The sequence below is a fragment of the Chiloscyllium plagiosum genome, chromosome 5 (genome assembly GCF_004010195.1).
Source record: "Chiloscyllium plagiosum isolate BGI_BamShark_2017 chromosome 5, ASM401019v2, whole genome shotgun sequence".
In the NCBI taxonomy this organism is placed as follows: domain Eukaryota; kingdom Metazoa; phylum Chordata; class Chondrichthyes; order Orectolobiformes; family Hemiscylliidae; genus Chiloscyllium; species Chiloscyllium plagiosum.
In genome coordinates this window covers 19,313,142-19,332,702 of record NC_057714.1, presented here as the reverse complement: position 1 = coordinate 19,332,702, position 19,561 = coordinate 19,313,142, and the positions used below count along the sequence as shown (strand labels likewise).

Genomic DNA, 19,561 nt, shown 5'->3' with positions numbered 1-19,561 from the left:
ATCAAGCAGTGTCTTTCCAGATATTCATAAATCCTATCCCTCAGTACCCTTTCCATTACTACCACCGAAGTAAGACTAACTGGCCTGTAATTCCCGGGGTTATCCCTATTCCCTTTTTTGAACAGGGGCACAACATTCGCCACTCTCCAGTCCCCTGGTACCACCCCCGTTGACAGTGAAGACGAAAAGATCATTGTCAACGGCTCTGCAATTTCCTCTCTTGCTTCCCACATAATTGTAGGAATCCTAGGTATTCTAACATCAGTAGGCTAGAAACTGTTGCAAAACTGACTGATGCGTATGTTTAGGCTTCTGTATCTTCTCCCCGATGGTAGAGGTTATAGAAAAACATTGCCAGGGTGGGATGGATCTTTGAGAATGCTGGCGGCCTTTCCTTGACAACGGGCCTGGTAGATGGATTCTATAGATGGGAGGTTGGCCTTTGTGATTGTCTGAGCCGAGTTCACCACTCTCTGTAACCATCTCCAGATGTTACGCAAGGTCAACATGAAAACATAATGTAAGATTTTTACTTGAAAATAACAGCAAAAACTGTGTAAGTGGTGGAATACTTGAGCTGCATGGATCGAAAGACCTGTTAGTAGTTAGTTTCATGCAATATGCACAACACATGAGGTAGTATTTGCTGCTAATCTCAAATCAAGCTCTACTCTTTCTTTCTGTGCCCTCCTATAATTTCTAAATTTAGACAACAAATTGAGACAAATATACAGAAACAAAACTTCAAAAATTTCAGTGCATTGCAGGCTACTCATACAGCAAGTGTTGACTGCTGTAAAATTCAAATGACCTCCTCCATATTAGCTGTGGTATCACTCAGGTGGACTGAAACTGTTCCTAGCTGTACTGGTTCCACTTGGCCAGTATTGAAGGTTAGGAGTCAGTGCCTTGCAATGACACCATTATAGATCTGCAACGAGGTGACTGACTGACTGCATTTTCTCTGCAGTAAGCAATTTCTCATCCAAAAGTGATGTGTTCTCAAATCTATCATTCTTACTAACCTTGAGTAAAACAATTTTTACATTTGTTTCTTCATGTCCATACAGCTTTGCTGCTATTTGTGCCTTGCATATGTTATTTTAAGTTTGACTTTTTAAGATTTCCTGCCAGAACTGAACATTATGGAGACAGCACTGACACTACAATATATTGCTATGATTTATACAGGCCTTGCACACCACAGTCTGTCCTGCACCCAAAAATGTTGCCTTCACAATTGCCAATTTGCTTACCAACACTTTGAGGTTTCTAAGAAAATGCATTCATGCGGCGAGTGTTCAAATGTTTTTCTAGTAATTGTACTGTACCTCTAAATGTTTGAGCTTTTTGAGAAGTTGAGAATTATCATTGTCGTAAATTGTCTTCAATAAGAATGGATATTTCAAATTCCTGGATTTTATTACTATAAGATGAAGCTAGAAACTGAGTTTCTTTTTTCTATTTTATTACAGAACAACCCAAGCAATAAACTTGGGCACATCATCAATAAGTCACATATCAAGAGATTTACTTTCACTTGTTTGGCTGTTTCCGTCACAGTAAGTATACATCCTTCAAAATGTTTTTTGTTTGTTCTGAATTAATCTGTTAATGTTGGGAGTTTGTTTTTAATAATTCCATTTATCTTTGAGGTTCAAATAACAGGTATGCCTGCAGTTTGTTTTTATTGAAGCATTTGACCAGGGTATTAAAACCAATGGTAAACGAGTTATATTTGCTAACTATTCAAAATAGGAAGAGTAGTAGATAATGAAAACTGCAAAATAAATGTGCAGAAAGACTCTGTTGTTGATCTTGAAGAGATTAGATTAGATTACACAGTGTGGAAACAGGCACTTCGGCCCAACAAGGTCCACACTGACCCTCCGAAAAGCAACCCACACAGACCCATTCCCCTACATTTACCCCTTCACCTAACACTACGGGCAATTCACCTAACCTGCACATTTTTGGACTGAGAGGAAACCGGAGCACCTGGAGGAAACCCACGTAGACACTGGGAGAATGTGCAAACTCCCGCCTCAGGCAACTGTCTGTGTGGATGATTAAATGCAATTGCTGCATGTAAAATCCTACTACTTTCTTTGGAAGGATATGCAAAACTGAATAAAATACCTCCAAAGTGAGGGGTGGGGTATAAGGGCAGTATGGTCCAGGAAGAAGTTGAATCTCAGTGTATATCAATTGCTATAGCTATGATACATTAAAATGAATGCTTCCTAAGAAGAACTGAAAAATGTATTGCTGGAAAAGCGCAGCAGGTCAGGCAGCATCCAAGGAGCAGGAGAATCGACATTTCGGGCATAAGCCCTTCTTCAGGAATCTTCCTGCTGCGCTTTTCCAGAAACACTTTTCAGCTCTGATCTCTAACATCTGCAGTCCTCACTTGCTTCCTAAGAAGATAAAATCAGAATATGTAGCTGGAATGAATAGAAAAGTAAGTGATTATCTAAAATAGGGACATTATCTTATAGTGTTCATTGTACATTTTATCTGGTTTTGATTGGTAGTTGGAAATTATTTACTACTTTAATAACAGCATTGAATGCAAATAAAAGCAGATGGTTTTGATATGTTTTGACTGTGGACCAGACCACTAAATTTGTTACGGTGTATGAGATTCCACATACTTACAAATAGAATAAAGCCACAAATTACATAATTTTGCAGAAGCAATAATAAACTTTACTTTAAAAAGTATACAAACAATAATAAGGTATCTCTCTCACAGCTTATATTCTAACATCCATAATTTAACATGAATCATAGATGATAGTGGGCGGCACGGTGGCACAGTGGTTAGCATTGCTGCCTCACAGCGCCAGAGACCCGGGTTCAATTCCCGACTCAGGCGACTGTCAGTGTGGAGTTTGCACATTCTCCCCGTGTCTGCGTGGGTTTTCTCCGGGTGCTCCGGTTTCCTCCCACAGTCCAAAGATGTGCAGGTCAGGTGAATTGGCTATGCTAAATTGCTCGTAGTGTTAGGTAAAGGGGTAAATGTAGGGGAATGGATGGGTTGAGCTTTGGCGGGTCGGTGTGGACTTGTTGGGCCGAAGTGCCTGTTTCCACACTGTAAGTAATATAATCTAACTGTGGTCAAAGGCCTCACCTCACAACAAATAACCAATATAGTAAAAACAGATCCTGTGGATTTCTCAGCAACCCCAACACATTGCTGCCACAGTGGGCAATCAGTTCTCATTAAAATATTTTACATTCCGATATCTGGTTTTCCAAACTCCCTAAAGTCACTCCACCATGGGCTGCCTCAGTGGTTGGTTGCTTTAGCAGTGCATGATGGGATTGCCGTTTGCCATTCCTGGAATTGTGCTCTCTTGAACTCTGGATGTTGCACTCTAGTGCCTATTCTTGTGCACAATGGCGGGACAAGTAAATATGGTAGTTAGAGGCAAGCATTCCATTTGCCTTATCAGTTGTGGCATAGATTATGAGAGCAGGGAAGTTATGTTCAGAGCGTAAAGGACTTTGACTAGGCCACAGCTGGAGTGCTCTATGCAGTTCTGGTCACCGCACTATAAGAAAGATGTGATTGCACTGGATAGGCTGCAGAGAAGGTGCACCAGGATGTGCCTCGTATCAAGTTAAACTTGGTAAGTTCACATTGCTTTCTTTTGAGCAGAGAAGGCTGAGAGTGGAAATCTGATTGAGCTGTATAAGGTTATAACAAGTTGGAAAGGAAACAGCTCTTCCCCCTTAGTTGAAGGGTCAATAACAAAGGCACATAATTTTAATGTGGAAGGAAGGAGATTCAGAAGGAATTTGAGGAAAAGCGTTTTTGTTGTGAAGGTGGGAATTTGGAATGCCCTGCCTGGAAGTTGAGGCAGACGCCTTAACTTTTAAAAGGTACTTGAATGAGAACTTGAAATAACGTTCAAGGCTATGGGCCAAGTGCTGAGAAGTGGGATTAGTGTAGATTTAGAGTAGTTTTGTTGGTGCTAACTTGATGGGCTGGAGGGCCTCTTCTGTACTGTCTGATTCTGTACACGAAATGGCAGGAAAATTGAACACTTACTTTGAGTATGTCTTCACAGAAGACAAAGGTTAGGGAAATAAGGATGGAATTGGATGAAATTTATTTTAATAAGAAAATGGTGCTAGGATAATTAATGAGATTAGAGGCTGACAAATCACCAGAATCTGATGATCTACATACCCAGAGTACTCGAGGACGTGGTCCTGAAAATGTTAGTTGCATTAATGGAGCAGTTCCTACAGATCAGAGGTAACAAATGTAACACCGCTATTTCAAAAGGGAGGGAGAGAAAACATTAGAATTATATAGCTGTTAGCCTAATATGAGTGATAGGTTAAATGGCATCATGGGTTTATCAAAGGCAAATCATGCTTTCAAAATCCACTTGTGTTTTGAGGATACAACTAGTGAAAAAGAGAGAGCCAGTGGTTGTGGTGTATTTGGATTTTTAGAAGTCTTTTGTTAAAGTCCCTCAATCATAGAATCCCTCCAGTATGGAAGCAGGTCATTCGGCCCATCGAGTTCACACCAATTCTCTGAAGAACATTCCACTCAGACCCCGACCACACTAGTCCTGTAACCCTGCATTTCCCATGGCTAACCCACCTAGCCTGCACATCACTGAACACTACGGGCAATTTAGCATGGCCAGTCTACTTAACATGCACATCTTTTGGAGGTTAGTAGACAAAATTAAAGCACGTGGGATCGTATGCAGTACATTAGCATGAATTGAGAACTGATTGACTGATAGGTAGGAAACAGTGTGAGAATAAATAGATGTTTATGCAAGTAATAGGTAGTCACTAGTGAGCTACTGCAAAGATCAGCTATTCACAATGTATATAAGTGACCTGGATGAAGGAAACCAGTGTAGCATTTCCAACTTTGCTGACAATACAAAACAAATCCTGGGCAGGATTGTAATTTGTAAAGAGGCTTCAACGTGATTTAGACATTGTGTGTAGGCAAACACATGGCAGATGAGTATATATAGGTAAATGTGAAGTTATGCATTTTGATATGAAAAACAGATGGGAAGCGCATTATTTACCTGATGCTAAATTGGGAAATGCAGTTTGTAAGGTAGATTTTATTTAACAGTACCAATGCAGAGCTTTTCATGACAGCAAATGACCAAAGTGACTTTTCCACTATTATATGCATGATCCAAGTTAACATACAGATGGCAGATTAAACACATTGATCACTGCACTTAGTTCACAGTATGTATTCCCATTGTAAGCTGCTCATGTTGAGAGAGCTAAATTATAATGCATACCTTCCAGCTCTATGCAGAAACATAATTTTGTGGAATAACAAGAAGTTGTGACGTGCAATGATACATGGTAAGGAAACCTACCAGGTGTGCAGTCCTGAGGAAATGTTGAATACCATTACTTTTAGCCAGCCTTTAGATACAAAGTTGTTGGCAGCACTGAAAACTATACTGAATGATACCAGGTCAGAAATGAAATCAGCTCAGAGCAGCTGCTGATTGGTAAGACCACATTACACTGTCGGTGATTCTGTTTTATGGAGTCCTCATACTTTAAATACACATTTTAATATCTTCTGAGTGAGCAACTTCTTTACTTTATGCAGATTATAAGTTTTTTGACTGGAAAAATCCTTGAAGCTGAGTTTTGTTAATTATAGCATTTGCCCATAGCCTGGATAAACATGTTATACAAACAAGCCATTAAGTTCTTGACTGATTTTTATAGTGTTTAGGATGTAGATAACAACAGGAATCAGCATAATGCATGCATGTAGCATAACAAGGACATGACCTTCATGGATTTGCTGAACAAATTGATCAAAACCTAAATTATAAACTGAAATTATTACAATAAGATGCATAGTAAAAGAAAATTACATTGCAGGAAGCAGCACAAATAGAAGGTTTGACTTTTACAAAAATATGAAATTCACTCTTCAAATGTCTTTTAAAATGTCAGGGTAGCACATAGTAATGACATCATGATAAGAGGCTACTTGAAAATTTGGTCAAGTAAGTTGAACATGGGGTCAGTAAATTTTAATGGCTTGATATACATGGCTAAGTGTCAATTTTTAAAGTGTCACTTTAAACCCAATAAGGAAGAAAATATTTTTGATTCTAATTCTAGAAAATGAAGTGAGTCAAACAGAATAACATTTGAGAAATAGTGATCATAATGTAGTTAGGTTTAGAAAAATGAATGAAAGGACGTGGAAAAATCAGGCATAAAACTGCAAAACTGGATGTGGGCTAGCTTCTGAGAATTGAAAAGAGATCAGGCACAGGTGGATTTGAATCGGAAATCCATCAGCAAATAGTCTGGAAGCCCTTTAAAGGGGAGATGAATAGAGTACAGAAAAGAATATACCCTGCAGGAAAAGGAAAATGATGCAAGGCTAGAGTTCCATGAGTAATTAAAGAAATTAAAGTTAATATAAAGGGAGAAAAAAGGCTAATTGCAAAAGTTCATAATATAGGAGAGAGCCAAGCAGCAAATGGGGAAATACAGAATTCTAACAAAGGGAATAGAAGGGTATAGAGACAATGAGAATGTATAACCTCACAAAATGTATTTTATAACAATCTTGTTAATAAGAAGTTGAAGGAGGTGTGATGCTGCTTAGAGACTCAAATTATTGATCTTTATTGTGGAGAGGGTATCTGAGGTTCTAAATAAATACTTATTAATTCCTCTCAAGAGAGCGAGGAAAAAGATACTGCCAATATGGCAGTAAAGGGGGCGATGAGAACTATTTTGGATTGGATAAAATTGATTTAAAAGGAGCTGCAGGGACATTTTTATTAAGGAGAGATGAGAAAGCCTTTTTTTAAAAAAAACACGGGGGCATGTTTTGTTTTGCGCACTGATTTCATGTGTGGAATTAACTTCCAGAGGAAGTGGTGAATGTGGGTACAAATACAATGTTTAAAAGGCATTTCTCATGCATGTACCTAATTAAATGTTTGGAGGGATATGGGCCAAGCACATATGTGGGGCTAATTTAGTTTGGAATTATGGTCAGCATGGATTGGTTGGACCGAAGGGTCTGTTTCTGTGCTGTACGGTTCTGACTTTGCAGTATTCCATTTTCAGACGGTGTTCTGATAGTGTTGTTTGTAAATAGTAGAACTTACTCAAGGGGTGATTTTGTTTTCGTTCTCTTCCTGCACATCAGCCAAAATTGTATTGTGACTGCATGCTCACTGTTTTCTTTAAACACAATGCCATCCACTTTCCAGACTGAGTCGCGCTCTCCCACTCATTGCTTTCCTCTCCTTCCTGCTCAGAACTTACCTCTCTCAACTTGTTGCTCCCTTCCATTTGCTGCTGCACTTAACACTTCCTTCTCCATAACACTTGCTGTTTCCACTTCTGAAACTGTAACTACCCTTGAACCTCTTGTCACCTTACGCTCTCTTGCCTGTTCACTACCCCACCTGCCTTACTCTTTTTTTTGCTTTGCAAGTGCAATAATCAAATTAGCAGCTATTACCAACCAATTAACTTACAGCATTCATGATGTCATTCTTCGCTTTGTGCTGGACTCCTGATTATAGTTTTCAATTTACCCTGTTAAAGAGAACAATCAGCCAACAAAGCAAGAAAAAAAGCACCTGTTCCTCTCTGCACCTAATTCCCAGATTGTTCTAAAGTTTCCGGGCTATGATCTTTCCTTCATAACCATGCAAAGCTTACTGTCTCTGTATCTCATAATCCTGTACATCCAACTCCCTTCTTTGTTCTAAGGAAAACAACCTCTTCCTATCTAATGCATTTCATTGCTGAAACACTCCAGCTCAAGCTTTGGTGCATCTTCTCTTCACTTTTTCTGGTGCAATCACATTCTTCCTCAAGTGTGGTAATCAAAGCTGAACACAGTTCTCCAACTGTGACATCTTATGCAGCTTCATCATAACCTCTCTGCTGTTGGATTTAATGACTTGGCTAATAAAGGCAAGTATCCTATCTGATTTCTTAACCACCTTAATTACTTGTCCTGTTGTCTTCAATGATCTGTGGGCATGCACATCAAAATCCCTTTGATCTTCAGAGATTTTCTTGTATTTTCGCAGGTCTGGCCATTCAAATACTACTTTGCCTTGTTAGTCCTTCTAAATACATCACCTCAGACTTTTCAGGATTAAATTACATTTGCCATTGTTCTGCTCATCTGACCAGCCATCCATATCATCCTATATGTTAAGGCTTTCCTCCTTCCTAACAATTACCATATCACCAACTTTGTTATCTGCAAACTTACTGATCAAGTGTACACTCATGTGGAGATTATTAATGTGTAGGTATATAACAAACAGCAAGATATCCAGCATCAAACCCTACAGTAAAACACTGGTTCAAGTTTACAGTCACAAAAACAAGTTTTGTCCTTTGCGTTCTGCCACTAAACCAATTTTGAATCCAAATTGCCTTGGATACTTAACTCTTAGCTTTTCTTGAACAGTCTCCCATATGAGAACTTGTGAAAATCTTTGTCCATGTAGACTCCATCCACTACACCACCCTCACATCTAGTTACTTCCTTGAAAAACATAAACTCCCTATGACAGAGCCATGCTGACTATCCTTGATTAATCTTTGCCTCTGTAGTGGCAATTAATTCTGTTCCTCAAAAATTCTTCCTATAGTTTGTCTACCATTGATGTTCGATTTACTAATCTATAGTTCCCTGGTTTGTCCTTATCATCCTTCACCATGCACATAGTGGGAGGGGAATGAAAAGGAAACACTTCTGAGGGTGCATAGGTGGCAAGCTGAAACATTTTGAAGATACAAATGCATTTCATAAACACATGGTATTTTACATCCGTCATTTTCTCTTCCAAAGTGCGTTATCTCATACCTATCGGAGTTAAAATCTATCTGCCACTGATCTGACCAATCTCTTTATATCCACCTGTGACAGAACACATCCCTGCTCACTGCGCTTACCACAAACTTACTAATCACCTCCACCATTCTTATCTATATCATTAATGAAAACTACAAACAATCGAGCATTAATCCCTGTGGTATGCCACTGCACACCAGGCGCCAGTCACACAAACTGTTTTCTATCACCACCCTCTGTCTCCTGTCACTGATTGATTTTGAATGCAGCTTGCCAAGTTACCCTGAATTCAATGAGTTTTTACTTTTTAATTTCCTAATGTCCTTGGCGGAGATATTTCTTTGAATGGTCAGGGATGCGGCAAGGGAATTGGGAACCAGAGGAGTAGAGCAGTAGATGCAGAAATTTGAGGAAGAGGTAGAAACCAAGGCCAACCTGACTAAGAACAGGAACAGGCAGGAAAACGCTGCTGAGAAGAGCAGGGGAGGTGGTCGGAAATGCATGGGTTTCAATGTGAGAAGTATAATAGGCAAGGGAGGTGAACTTAGAGCTCTGTTTGGTACTTGGAACTGTGACATTATTGCAATTACAAAGACTTGGCAGAAAGAGGGACAGGACTGGCAGCTGGATGTTTCAGGTGTGAAAGGGGATATAAAAGGGGTGTGGGGGAGTTGCATTACTAGTGAAGGAGTACCTCAACTGTACAGAGGGAGGTTACAGCGAGGTAATGCTGAATGTGCAGAGAATATCAAACAGCAGATTATCATTAATGGGTGCTGTTCCAATTGCACACAAATGATTGATTTATTATGGTCATTAATACATTTGGGTTTGGAGCATTCCAACTAAGAAAGCCATGGATTGCCTGTGCATGAGCCTGTGGCATAAGGACCTTTATTCTGTTGAATGCGGCACAAGTCATCATCCAGACTTAGTAGGTGATTGTAAGGATTGTATTATTACTGATGCCATGCTATCCCAACTCTGACATCATCCAAGAAAGGCAACATTGCGTGCAAGAGAATGTTGGTGAATACTTACAGTTCAAGAGGAGATGAAATCTCTGTGCGCTTGTGTAGCTGATGAGGTCTTGGATTGTGTTTGTCAGTAGTGACCCACAAGTACTACTTTTAAATCATCTGTGATTACATCTGCTTCACAGAAGTGACTTCAATACCCAATGACATGGACAGGACGGCTTGTGATAAAGATTTATATCCCCCATGGCTTGGACACTGCATGCATTTTGTATATAGGGTACTATGACTGCAGATGACTTCAAGTTGTACTGTGGAAGTGTCTGATCATGCCATTGCCCCTTGAAGGACCTCATCTCACTCAAGTGTGGCTTATGTGCTCGGACAGGAAGAAACACTTACTTTGCTCGCTCCAGGTGTGGTCGCAGGCATTTTCCATTTCCTTTGTGCCTTTACACGGAATGTAGCCAGTCACTGCCCAAGGGGCATAAACTGAAATCTTGGTGCCTGCCACCTGAAGTGGAAGCCTGGGGAAGCAAATGGAGTTGCCAGGCACCAGCTCTGACTTTCACTGTTTTCCAGTTCATATCTAGCATGTGAGAGAATTGAAATACATGTCTGTGAGAGAGGATTTGGTATTCGTGGCATGAAAGTAGGCCTTTGGCAGCTAACTAGTTGCAATTCTCATTTTGCCATTCAAAAACTTGTTGCAAAATCAGACTTTTTTTAAGAATCGACATCAATTTCTGCCAGTCTCTCCATTTTCCCCAGCTGACACTCACCATGGTCTATCATTTAGGGAAAAGATTCTACCTTTTTTTAAATACAATGAGTTGTTGTGATCTGGAAAGGTCTGGTGTGCCAACTGCAGAGAATGAAAATATTGGGAGTCCAGCTGGGAGTTTGGGGGTGGGAGGCATTTGTGTGTCTGTTATAGCCATTTTTTTGCTAGGGGCTCCTTTTGTTGTCAAGGTGCTGCTGATTGGATCTAAGGGTAAACCTAGGGGAATACTGGGCTTTGTTGAGCTGGGAGAGCAGCATCAAGGTAAGAGCCACGTAAGAACTTTTAAAAATGTCCCCTATGTCCGATAATTGTTAAAGGAGCAGAGGTGGCAGTCAGATGTGGGAGATCAGGGAGAACTTGAATCAGTGTCTTGGGCAACTATGTCTGCAGCTCCTCTCAGGCCACAGATCAGTTAGAATCAATGAGGAGCATACAGGAGGTAGAGAATGTGATATACCTTCATGGAGGTGGCCACACCACAGGTTCAGCCAGGAGAGTTAGTTAGGTAATGCAGGAATCTTCTGTGGCTAGCCCCTTCAAACAAGTATGCTGTTTTGGATACCGTTGAGTGGGGATTGTCTCTCTGGGAATACAGCAGCCGGGTCTTTAGAATTACAACTGGTGCTGCCGTAGAATATGGCAAGATCCAAGTGAGCAATTGTGAAAGGGGATGCTCTGGTCAGCGGCACAGATAGGTGTCTTTGCAGCTGCAAGTGTGACTCCAGGATTGTGCATTACCTCCCTGGTGCTAGGTTCAAGGATATCTCTGAGCAGTTACAGCAAATTCTCAAAGGGGAGTGTGAGCAGCCAGAGGTCACTATATACATTGGTACCAGGCATATAGATAGAAAAGGGTGAGGTTTTGCAGAGTGAATATAGGGAGTTAGGCAGGAGGTTAAGAAGCAGGACCTCGAGGGTAGTAATCTCTGGATTACTCCTGGTACCACATGCTAGTGAGAGTAGTAATAGGAAGATAGGGCAGATGAGTGTACAGTTGACGAACTGGTGCACGAGGGATTTAGATTTTTGGATGATTTGGGATTACTTCAAGAGGGGCAGGTTGCACCTGAACTGGAGGGGTCCAATATCCTGGCGAAGAAATTTGCTAGAACTACTTGGAGGTTTAAACTAGTCTGGCAATGGGGTGGGACCCTAAGCAGTGTGACGAGAGAAGGTTGAGGAGAGTATGGAAATTAAAGGGAGAAAGTTAAATATACAAGGCAGGAAAGAGAACAGCAAAGAATGAGGGAAGATTGATGAATAAACCATTTATTTCAATGCAAGAGGCTTGACTAGTAAGGCAGATGAATTCAGGATGTGGATGGGAACTTAGGACTGAAATACAATAGCTATTACAGAAACATGGCTGAAGGAGGCACATGACTGGCAGCTCAATGTTCTGGGGTACAGATGCTACAGGGAGGAGAGGGGAGGCAAGAGAAGGGGCAGTGGCATTTTGATTAGGGAAAACATTACAGCAGAATATTTCTGAGGGATCGTCCAATGAAGCTATGATTAAATATAAAGGGAGATTGCAGATATAGAATAACAGGCTTGTAATAGTAGGATATCTCTATTTCAAACGTAGACTGGAACTGCCATAATGTTAAGAGCTTGGATGGGGAGGAGTTTAAGTGTGTTCAGTAAAACCATCTCAATCAATATGTAGATAGCTGCTCTAGAGAAGGGGCAACACCCTGCCCCCTCTTGGGGAAATTAGGCAGGGCAATTGAGTGAGATGTTTGTGGGTGACTTTTGAGGCCAGTGACCATAATCCTATTAGTTTTAAAACAGTTATGGAAAAGGATAGGTCTGGTACATAAACTGAAGTTCTAAATTGGGTCAAGGCAAATTTTGAGGGACTTCCAAAAGCTGAGGGAAGCTAGGGGAGGAGTTGGTTCGAGTTAAAAGGGACGTCTGACAAGTCAAAGGCTTTCAACAGCAAGAGAGTGAGAGTTCAGGGCCAGTATGTTGCTGTGGGTTGTAAAGGAAAGGCTGGCAGTAGTAGGGAACACAAGATGACTTGAGGTATTGAGGCTTTGGTCAAGAAAAAGGAGGCATATGCCAGCTATAGTTAGCTGTGATCAGGTGAACCTTATGAGTATAGGAGTACAATTTAAGAGTGAAATCAGGAGGGTTTAACGAGAACATGAGAGCTCTGGCAGATAAAGTAACCGAATCCAATGAGATTCTAGATGTATATTCAGGGCAAGAGAGTAACTAGGGAGAGAATAGGGCCCTTTTAAAGATCCATAGGTCATCTTGCGTGGAACCACAGGAGATAGGTGAGACCCTAAGTGAATATTTCAGGTCAGTATTTACCCATGAAGAAAGGCATGGAAGGTCGGGAACTCGGAAATAAATAGTATTGTCTTAAAGTGTCGACATTACTGAAGAGGAGATGTTGGAGATCTTAAACACAAAAAGATCGATAAATCCCCTGCACCTAATCGAGTGTAGCACAGGACGTTATGGAAGAAATTGCAGCGTCTCTAGCAGAGCTATTGTATCATCGATAGCTGCAAGTGAGGTGCTGGAATATGGCTAACGTTGTGCTGTTATTTATAAAAGGCTGCAAGGAAAAATCAAAAAATTACAGATTGGTGAGCTTAACATCAGTGGGTAGGTTGTTGGAGGGGATTCTGAGTGACAGCATCTGCATGCAAGGACTGATGAGGGATAATCAGCTTGGAAATAGTGTGTCTCAAGTTTGATTCAGTTTTCTTTGAAGAGGTGATCAAGAAAGATGAAGACAGAGCGGTAGACATTTATACCACTGAGGATGTTGTTTGTGGTTGTGGATTTCTTCTAGTGTTTTGTGATGACAAAGGTGGCATCCATACAGCAGACCCAAAGCTTGGGCTGGATTGTGGGAAGGGTTGTTTGTTCTAACCTCTGCATAACTGCTTCTGCTAGAAGTCTTGACATTGGTGGTCCCATTGGTGTCCCATTGATTTATTTGTAGATCTTGTCGTTGAAGGGGAAGTGAGTTGTGAAGCATAGGTCTAGTAGTTTGAGGATGCTGTCGTTGCTGATGGAGTTGGTGCTGTTAGGTGTTTGTATCCTTGGTTCATCTAGCAGTGAGGCCGGTGTTTCTTTGGCTATGGTGATGTTTATAGATGTGAGTAGGGCCATCACGTCGGAATAAAACCATGATCTCGTCATCCTCTACCTTGGTGCCTTTGATGTTAAGGAATTGCTGTGTCGAGTGGATGCAGTGGGTTGAATCATCGTAGTTAAAGCATTATTAGTTAATGCTTAAGATTTGTATTGGCGGGTTTCAATTTTAATTGGAGAAATGGGTTTTTGAAAATAAATGGAGATTAAAGCAATCCAGAGGGAATATGGTGCGTAATTTTAATTTTGCTGCGCTCATAATCCAAAGATGCAGCCTAATGGCCTGAACACTTTTCCAAATCTCAGGACAGCTGGTCAATTTCAACTTCAAGTAATTCATAAAATAAAATCTTGAACTGCTAGTTAATCGGAGTATTTGTGTCATGAAAATATCATTGCAAGCCAGGGGTCAACTAGTTCACTCTTTGATCCATTGGAAGGATTCAGCATTTAACATAGCCCGGCCTGGCAACTCCTTTCTCTTTGTCTCTTTAGTATCATTCGGCCATTCAGCTGAACTTGTCTGTGCAAAAACCCATGTGATTCATTAATTTGGGAAGGAAATCCACCTTCCTCACCTAGTCTGCCTTGCATGTCACTGTAGACCCTCAGCAATGTGGTTGACTATTGTGTTCTTTGAAGTGGCCTAACAAACCACTCCTGTCTCAAAACTCCTTCAAAGGCAAAAGCAAAGTCGTATGTTTAGGGGAAACACTGAGGGTGTCGAATGAACTGGGGCCAGATTTGCAGGCGAAACAAAAATAGGTGGAAAGGCAAGTTGTGATGGAGCTAGAAACAACTCCGAGACAGAAAATAATGGGTTAAGTAAGTGGGGAAAAATGTTAGCGACTGGAGTAGAACGTGGAAAATTGTGAAGTTGGTCATTCAGGGAGAACAAAAGGACAGCATTATTTAAGTGGAGAAGAACTGCAGAAAGCTGCAACACAAGGACTTGGGTGTGCAAGGTGCTGGTGAGACTGCATCAGGAGTACTGTGAGCAGTTTTGCTCCCTTTAGTTAAGGAGAGATATCATGTTAATTGGAAACAGTTCAGAGAAGGTGCACTAAGATGATCCCCTGTATGGAGGGGTTGTCTTATGAGCAAAGGTTAACCACGTTGAGACTCTCATCATTGGAATTTAGAAGAATAAAAGGTGATCTCATTGAAAGAAATAAATATGAGCTTGACAGGATAAATACTGAGAGGATGCTCCTCTCATGGGGGAGTCTAGGACCAGAGAGCACAGTCTCCGAATATAGAGGCACCAATTTAAGACTAAGAGAAGTTCTTCTATCTGGATTGTGTGTCTCCAGACATCCTGGCCACAGAGCTATAGGGACACAGTACTTGTGTATATTTTAAGGCTGAGATTGATTAGTGAGGTAAGCATTGGTTAGGAGGAAAAGGCAGGAAAGTGGACACGAGTGCAAGATAAGCCATGATCCTGTTGAATGGCAGAGCAAGCTTAAGGGGCTCGATGGTCTATTCCTGTTCTGAGGGTTTCGTGGTGTCAGGAATACAGAATGTTCTTTTAGTTGGGTATTTTAATACTCCTCACAAGAATTTCTCAGTCATATCACTACTGAACATGCTGACTGAGTCCTGAAGGACATAGTGCTGGACTGGGTCAACTGCAAGCGGTGAGAGAACCAACAAGGGAAAAACCTACTCCAGTCTTTCCTCGCCAAACTATCAAGGTAGCCATCAGCAGCAGCAGAATGGCATTGAAACATATGGATCTGAGTTTACGGATTATTTCTTTACCATTGCCATCAAACCAAAAGATCGAACCACCTTGAATGAAGAGTGCAGAAGGGTATGCAAGGAGATTTTAACCTATTGAAACTACAATACAGGATTGATTACATGTTCAATAGCAGAAGCAGCAACAGCTATGCAACCGTATAACCATTGGACCAGATCTAAGAGCTGCCGTCCAGCCACTTGCAAAGGGTGGTGAACAATTGACACGAGAAAGATGCTCCACAAGTATCCCCACCCTCAGCGATTTAATGTGAGGGGGCGCCTGCATGCAAAAGACAAGACTGAAGCATTTACATCCATCTTCAGACAGATGCACTGATCTATCTTGGCTTCCTCTAGAGCTCTCAGATGCCAATATTAAGCCAATTCTATTCACTCCATGAGATATCAAGAAATGGCTGAAGGCACTTCATACTGAGAAAGCAATGGGCTTTGACAACGTTCCAACAATGCTACTAGAGACTTGTACACCAGAACCAGTTGTGTGCTTAGATGAGCTGTTCCAATAAAGCTACAATGTAGCAAATTTTCAAGTTACATCATGCCCAAAAAAGTAGTGCAAAGCTAATTCAATTAATACCTCCTCTTGATTGATAACACATTCCACAAGTTTGACAATCATTTTTATTTTAGGCAGCATTTACAGTGACTGATCCTCACATTAGGTTCAGCCAGGGTCATTCAGCTCCTGACCTCAGTAAAACCTCCAGTCCAGAGCTGAGGTAAGACAACAGCCCGTGACATCAAGGCAGCATTTGACCGAGTACAGCATCGAGGAACCCTAGCAAAAGTAAAATCAGTGGAAATTTTAGAGGTGGGAGAGATTTCTCTGCTGGTCAGAGTTATATATCTAGTGCAAAAGTTATTGGAGCCCAACTTTATCTGCCTTACCAATGATTTTCCTTCCACCATCAGGTCAAAAGTGGAGATGTTCACTGATGATGGCACAATATTCAGTACTACTTATTTTTCCTTTGGATGCAGAGGCATATCCAAATGCAACAAGACTTGGACAATATCCAGGCTTGGGCTGAAAAGTGATCAGTAACATGCAAGTGCACAAATTCCAGGCATTGACCATCTCCAATAAAAGCCAATCTAACCAGTGCCATTAACATTCATTGGTGTTACTGTCATCTGAGTCAACAACCTGAGATTTACCATTCACCTGAAACTCAACTGGACTTGCCATACAAATGTTGTGGCTACAAAAGTAGGTCAGAGGCTACTGCAGTGAGTAACTCGCCTGTTGCCTGTTCATAATCTGCAAGGCCCAAGTCAGTGTTGTGATGAAATAATCCCTATTAAGCGCAGCTTCAGCAACACTGAAGAAGTTGACATCGTCGAAGCCATTGCCACCACATCCACAAACATTCAGTCATTCCACTGCTGCTCAGTAGCAGCAGTGTACCCTTTCCAGAATGTACTGCAGAAATTTGCATAAGATTCTTAAACAGAACTTTTCAAACCCACAATCAATTCTATCTCTAAGGACAAAGGCAACAGATACTTGGGAGCACTATCACCTGTGTGTTACCCTCCAAGCAACATTCTTACCCATAGGTGGGTGAAAATTCTGAAATTTCTGCCTTTAATGGCATCAAGAAAGCAGCTCCCACCACCACCACCTCAAGGGCAAGTCAAGATGAATGATGAATGCTGTCCCAGCCAGCGCCGCCCACATTTTTCAAAAAAAAAGGGAAAAATGATATCCTATTTAAATTTAGGTTTGTGAAGGGATTATAATTTAAAATTATCTTTAAGATTGTAATTGTAGGTTTGACCGGCTTTAACATATAATTTTGTGTGTGACTGGAGTAAATTTGCCCAAAAGACTATTGTATTTATTCCTACAGGCCATAAAACCACTGCAACCAATTTCAAAATGTGTTTCAATCAAACACTAACGCAGCTAATTTTTGAAAACTTTTTTTTTTCTTCCATGTCTTGTAGACTAATGGGCAATTTTGCACAGGATTAAATAGAAATGACCTAGTCAGAAATTAAAAGTGCAATGATTCAGTTTTGCCTTACTAAGGTGGCTCCATTGCTGTACTCAGAGCAGAATATTTTCAGCCCTTGAATAACATGGGCTATAAAGAGAAATGTGGTAGAATCATGTGAGAAGTTGAACGAGGTCTTTCTCAGTGTCTGAAGCGGCAAGTTATGATTTCCATCTAAGTTCTGGATATTGAAGAGATTCTCGCAAGTGAGCAGCAAGAAGCATATAATGAGTATTGTGGCTCATTTTCATTCTCATTAAAGAAACATATGACCAAGAGTGCTCCACCATTCAGTCAGATCATAGCCAATCTGTGGCCAAACTCCACATGCCTGCCTTGGACCCGTATCCCTTGATCTCCATGCTTAATAAAAGTATGTCTGTCTCTGCTTCGAATTCAACAATTGAATTAGCATCAACTGCTATTTTGAGGAAGAGTTCCAAACTTCCATGTGCTTTCTAACACCTCTCTTGAACAGCATGGCCTTATTCTTAGACAATGCCTCCTGGTAGTAGAATCTTCAACCAGTGGGAATAGTTTATCCTTTTATCTACCCTTCTTTCCTTGTTAATATCCTGAAGACTTTGATTAGACCACCCCTTAACCTTGTTAAATTCTAGAAAATAAAGGCCTAATTGGTCTCCTCTCTCCTTTTTATAATGTAACCGTTAAGGTCCAGATATCATCCTTGGAAAGCAGCATTGATCTCCCATCAGGGTCCAAGCAGCCTTCCTAAGTATGAGATGTGGTACTGACATGTGATGCCTCCCCATACAGTATTGGGATAGCGTTGGCTCACTGGTATAATGGAGAGGAATGCCCAACAGCATATGTTTCCTGGACTTTGGTCAATGCCGAACAAAGGTGTGCCAAGGTGGTGAAGAAAGGTTTGGCGGTTATCTTTGGTGTGAGCAAGTTCCATCAATGCTATTACAAATTTAGGTCTGTAAAGATAACTGATCACAAACCTCTGCTGCATCTACTTAGAGGACAGGCCAAAGTTTCAGGTTGAGTTGTGTACAATTACAAATTGGAACACCTGCAGGAGGCCAAATGGCGAATGTGGATGCCTAGAACTGCCTCCCATTGGTGGATACACCATCGATGTTGCCCCCCATGGAAGAGCCGCTCTGGTTTTAAGCTTTCTGGACATCCTTCCAGTCACTGCTGACGATATCTGACTGTGGACACAAAAATATTCTATCCTGTTAATAAGAAAATAGCTCATAGTGATGGGGGAAACAAAAGGGCCATTGCAACTAGAATTGAAACCTTTCTGCACTCTGAGCAGATCACCATAGAGGACCGCATATTATGGAGAGCAAAGATCACCAGCAGATGCTGGCTCACCAGGGTCATCCAGGAGTTTGGACAGTGAAGATGTTGGCAAGAAGTTGTGTCTGGTAGCCAGGATGTAATGCTGACATGTCGACATTGGCAGGACAGTACCCGGAGTACCAACAAGGACAAACATTACCACCAGCAGCACCCCCACATTTGTGGGAATGGCTGGCTAAACCTTGAACTCAGTTACACATCGACTGCGGCAATCCTTTCGTGGACTCTGTGTTCTTGGTCATGATGGATCCCCATTCAAAGTGGTTGGATGTACGTAGAGTTCATTCATCAAAAACAGACAATGATTGAAAAGTTGCAAGAATTGTTCCCAATACATGGGCTCCCAGAAGTATTCATCATTTAGTGATAAGAGCTTGAATATTTTCAAAAATCGAACGGGGAGAGGTATTGAAATGGCGTCAGGAACATCAACGCCGGACACAAGGCTTCTATAAGCAAGAGGGGCATTTTACTACAGGGAGTGATGTTTGGTGTTAAAACCACAGGAATGGCCCTGCACGGATAAAATGCAAAACATTCTGGCCTCTTGGAACATCTGGTAAGGCTGCCGGAACCTATGCGTTCTCCCCTCTGCTTCGCATTGAAGAATCCTCTGAGGACAAGATGGATGTCACAGATGTCATCACCTTGACACCATTATTGCCTGAAGATGAGTTATGGCTGAGACAACTGTGCACAAGCGGCA

The 19,561-nt window shown here is 41.2% G+C and overlaps 1 protein-coding gene across 2 annotated transcripts in view; it reads left to right on the top strand.

The window, feature by feature from the left end:
- LOC122549740 (progressive ankylosis protein homolog B-like) overlaps positions 1–19,561 on the top strand; it is a 118,657-nt gene that overhangs the window by 57,774 nt on the left and 41,322 nt on the right. For both annotated transcript variants that reach the window (XM_043689675.1, XM_043689673.1), the window contains exon 8: positions 1,476–1,562. In XM_043689675.1, the coding sequence (XP_043545610.1) occupies positions 1,476–1,562 (87 nt within the window). The remainder of the gene's footprint in view (positions 1–1,475; positions 1,563–19,561) is intronic.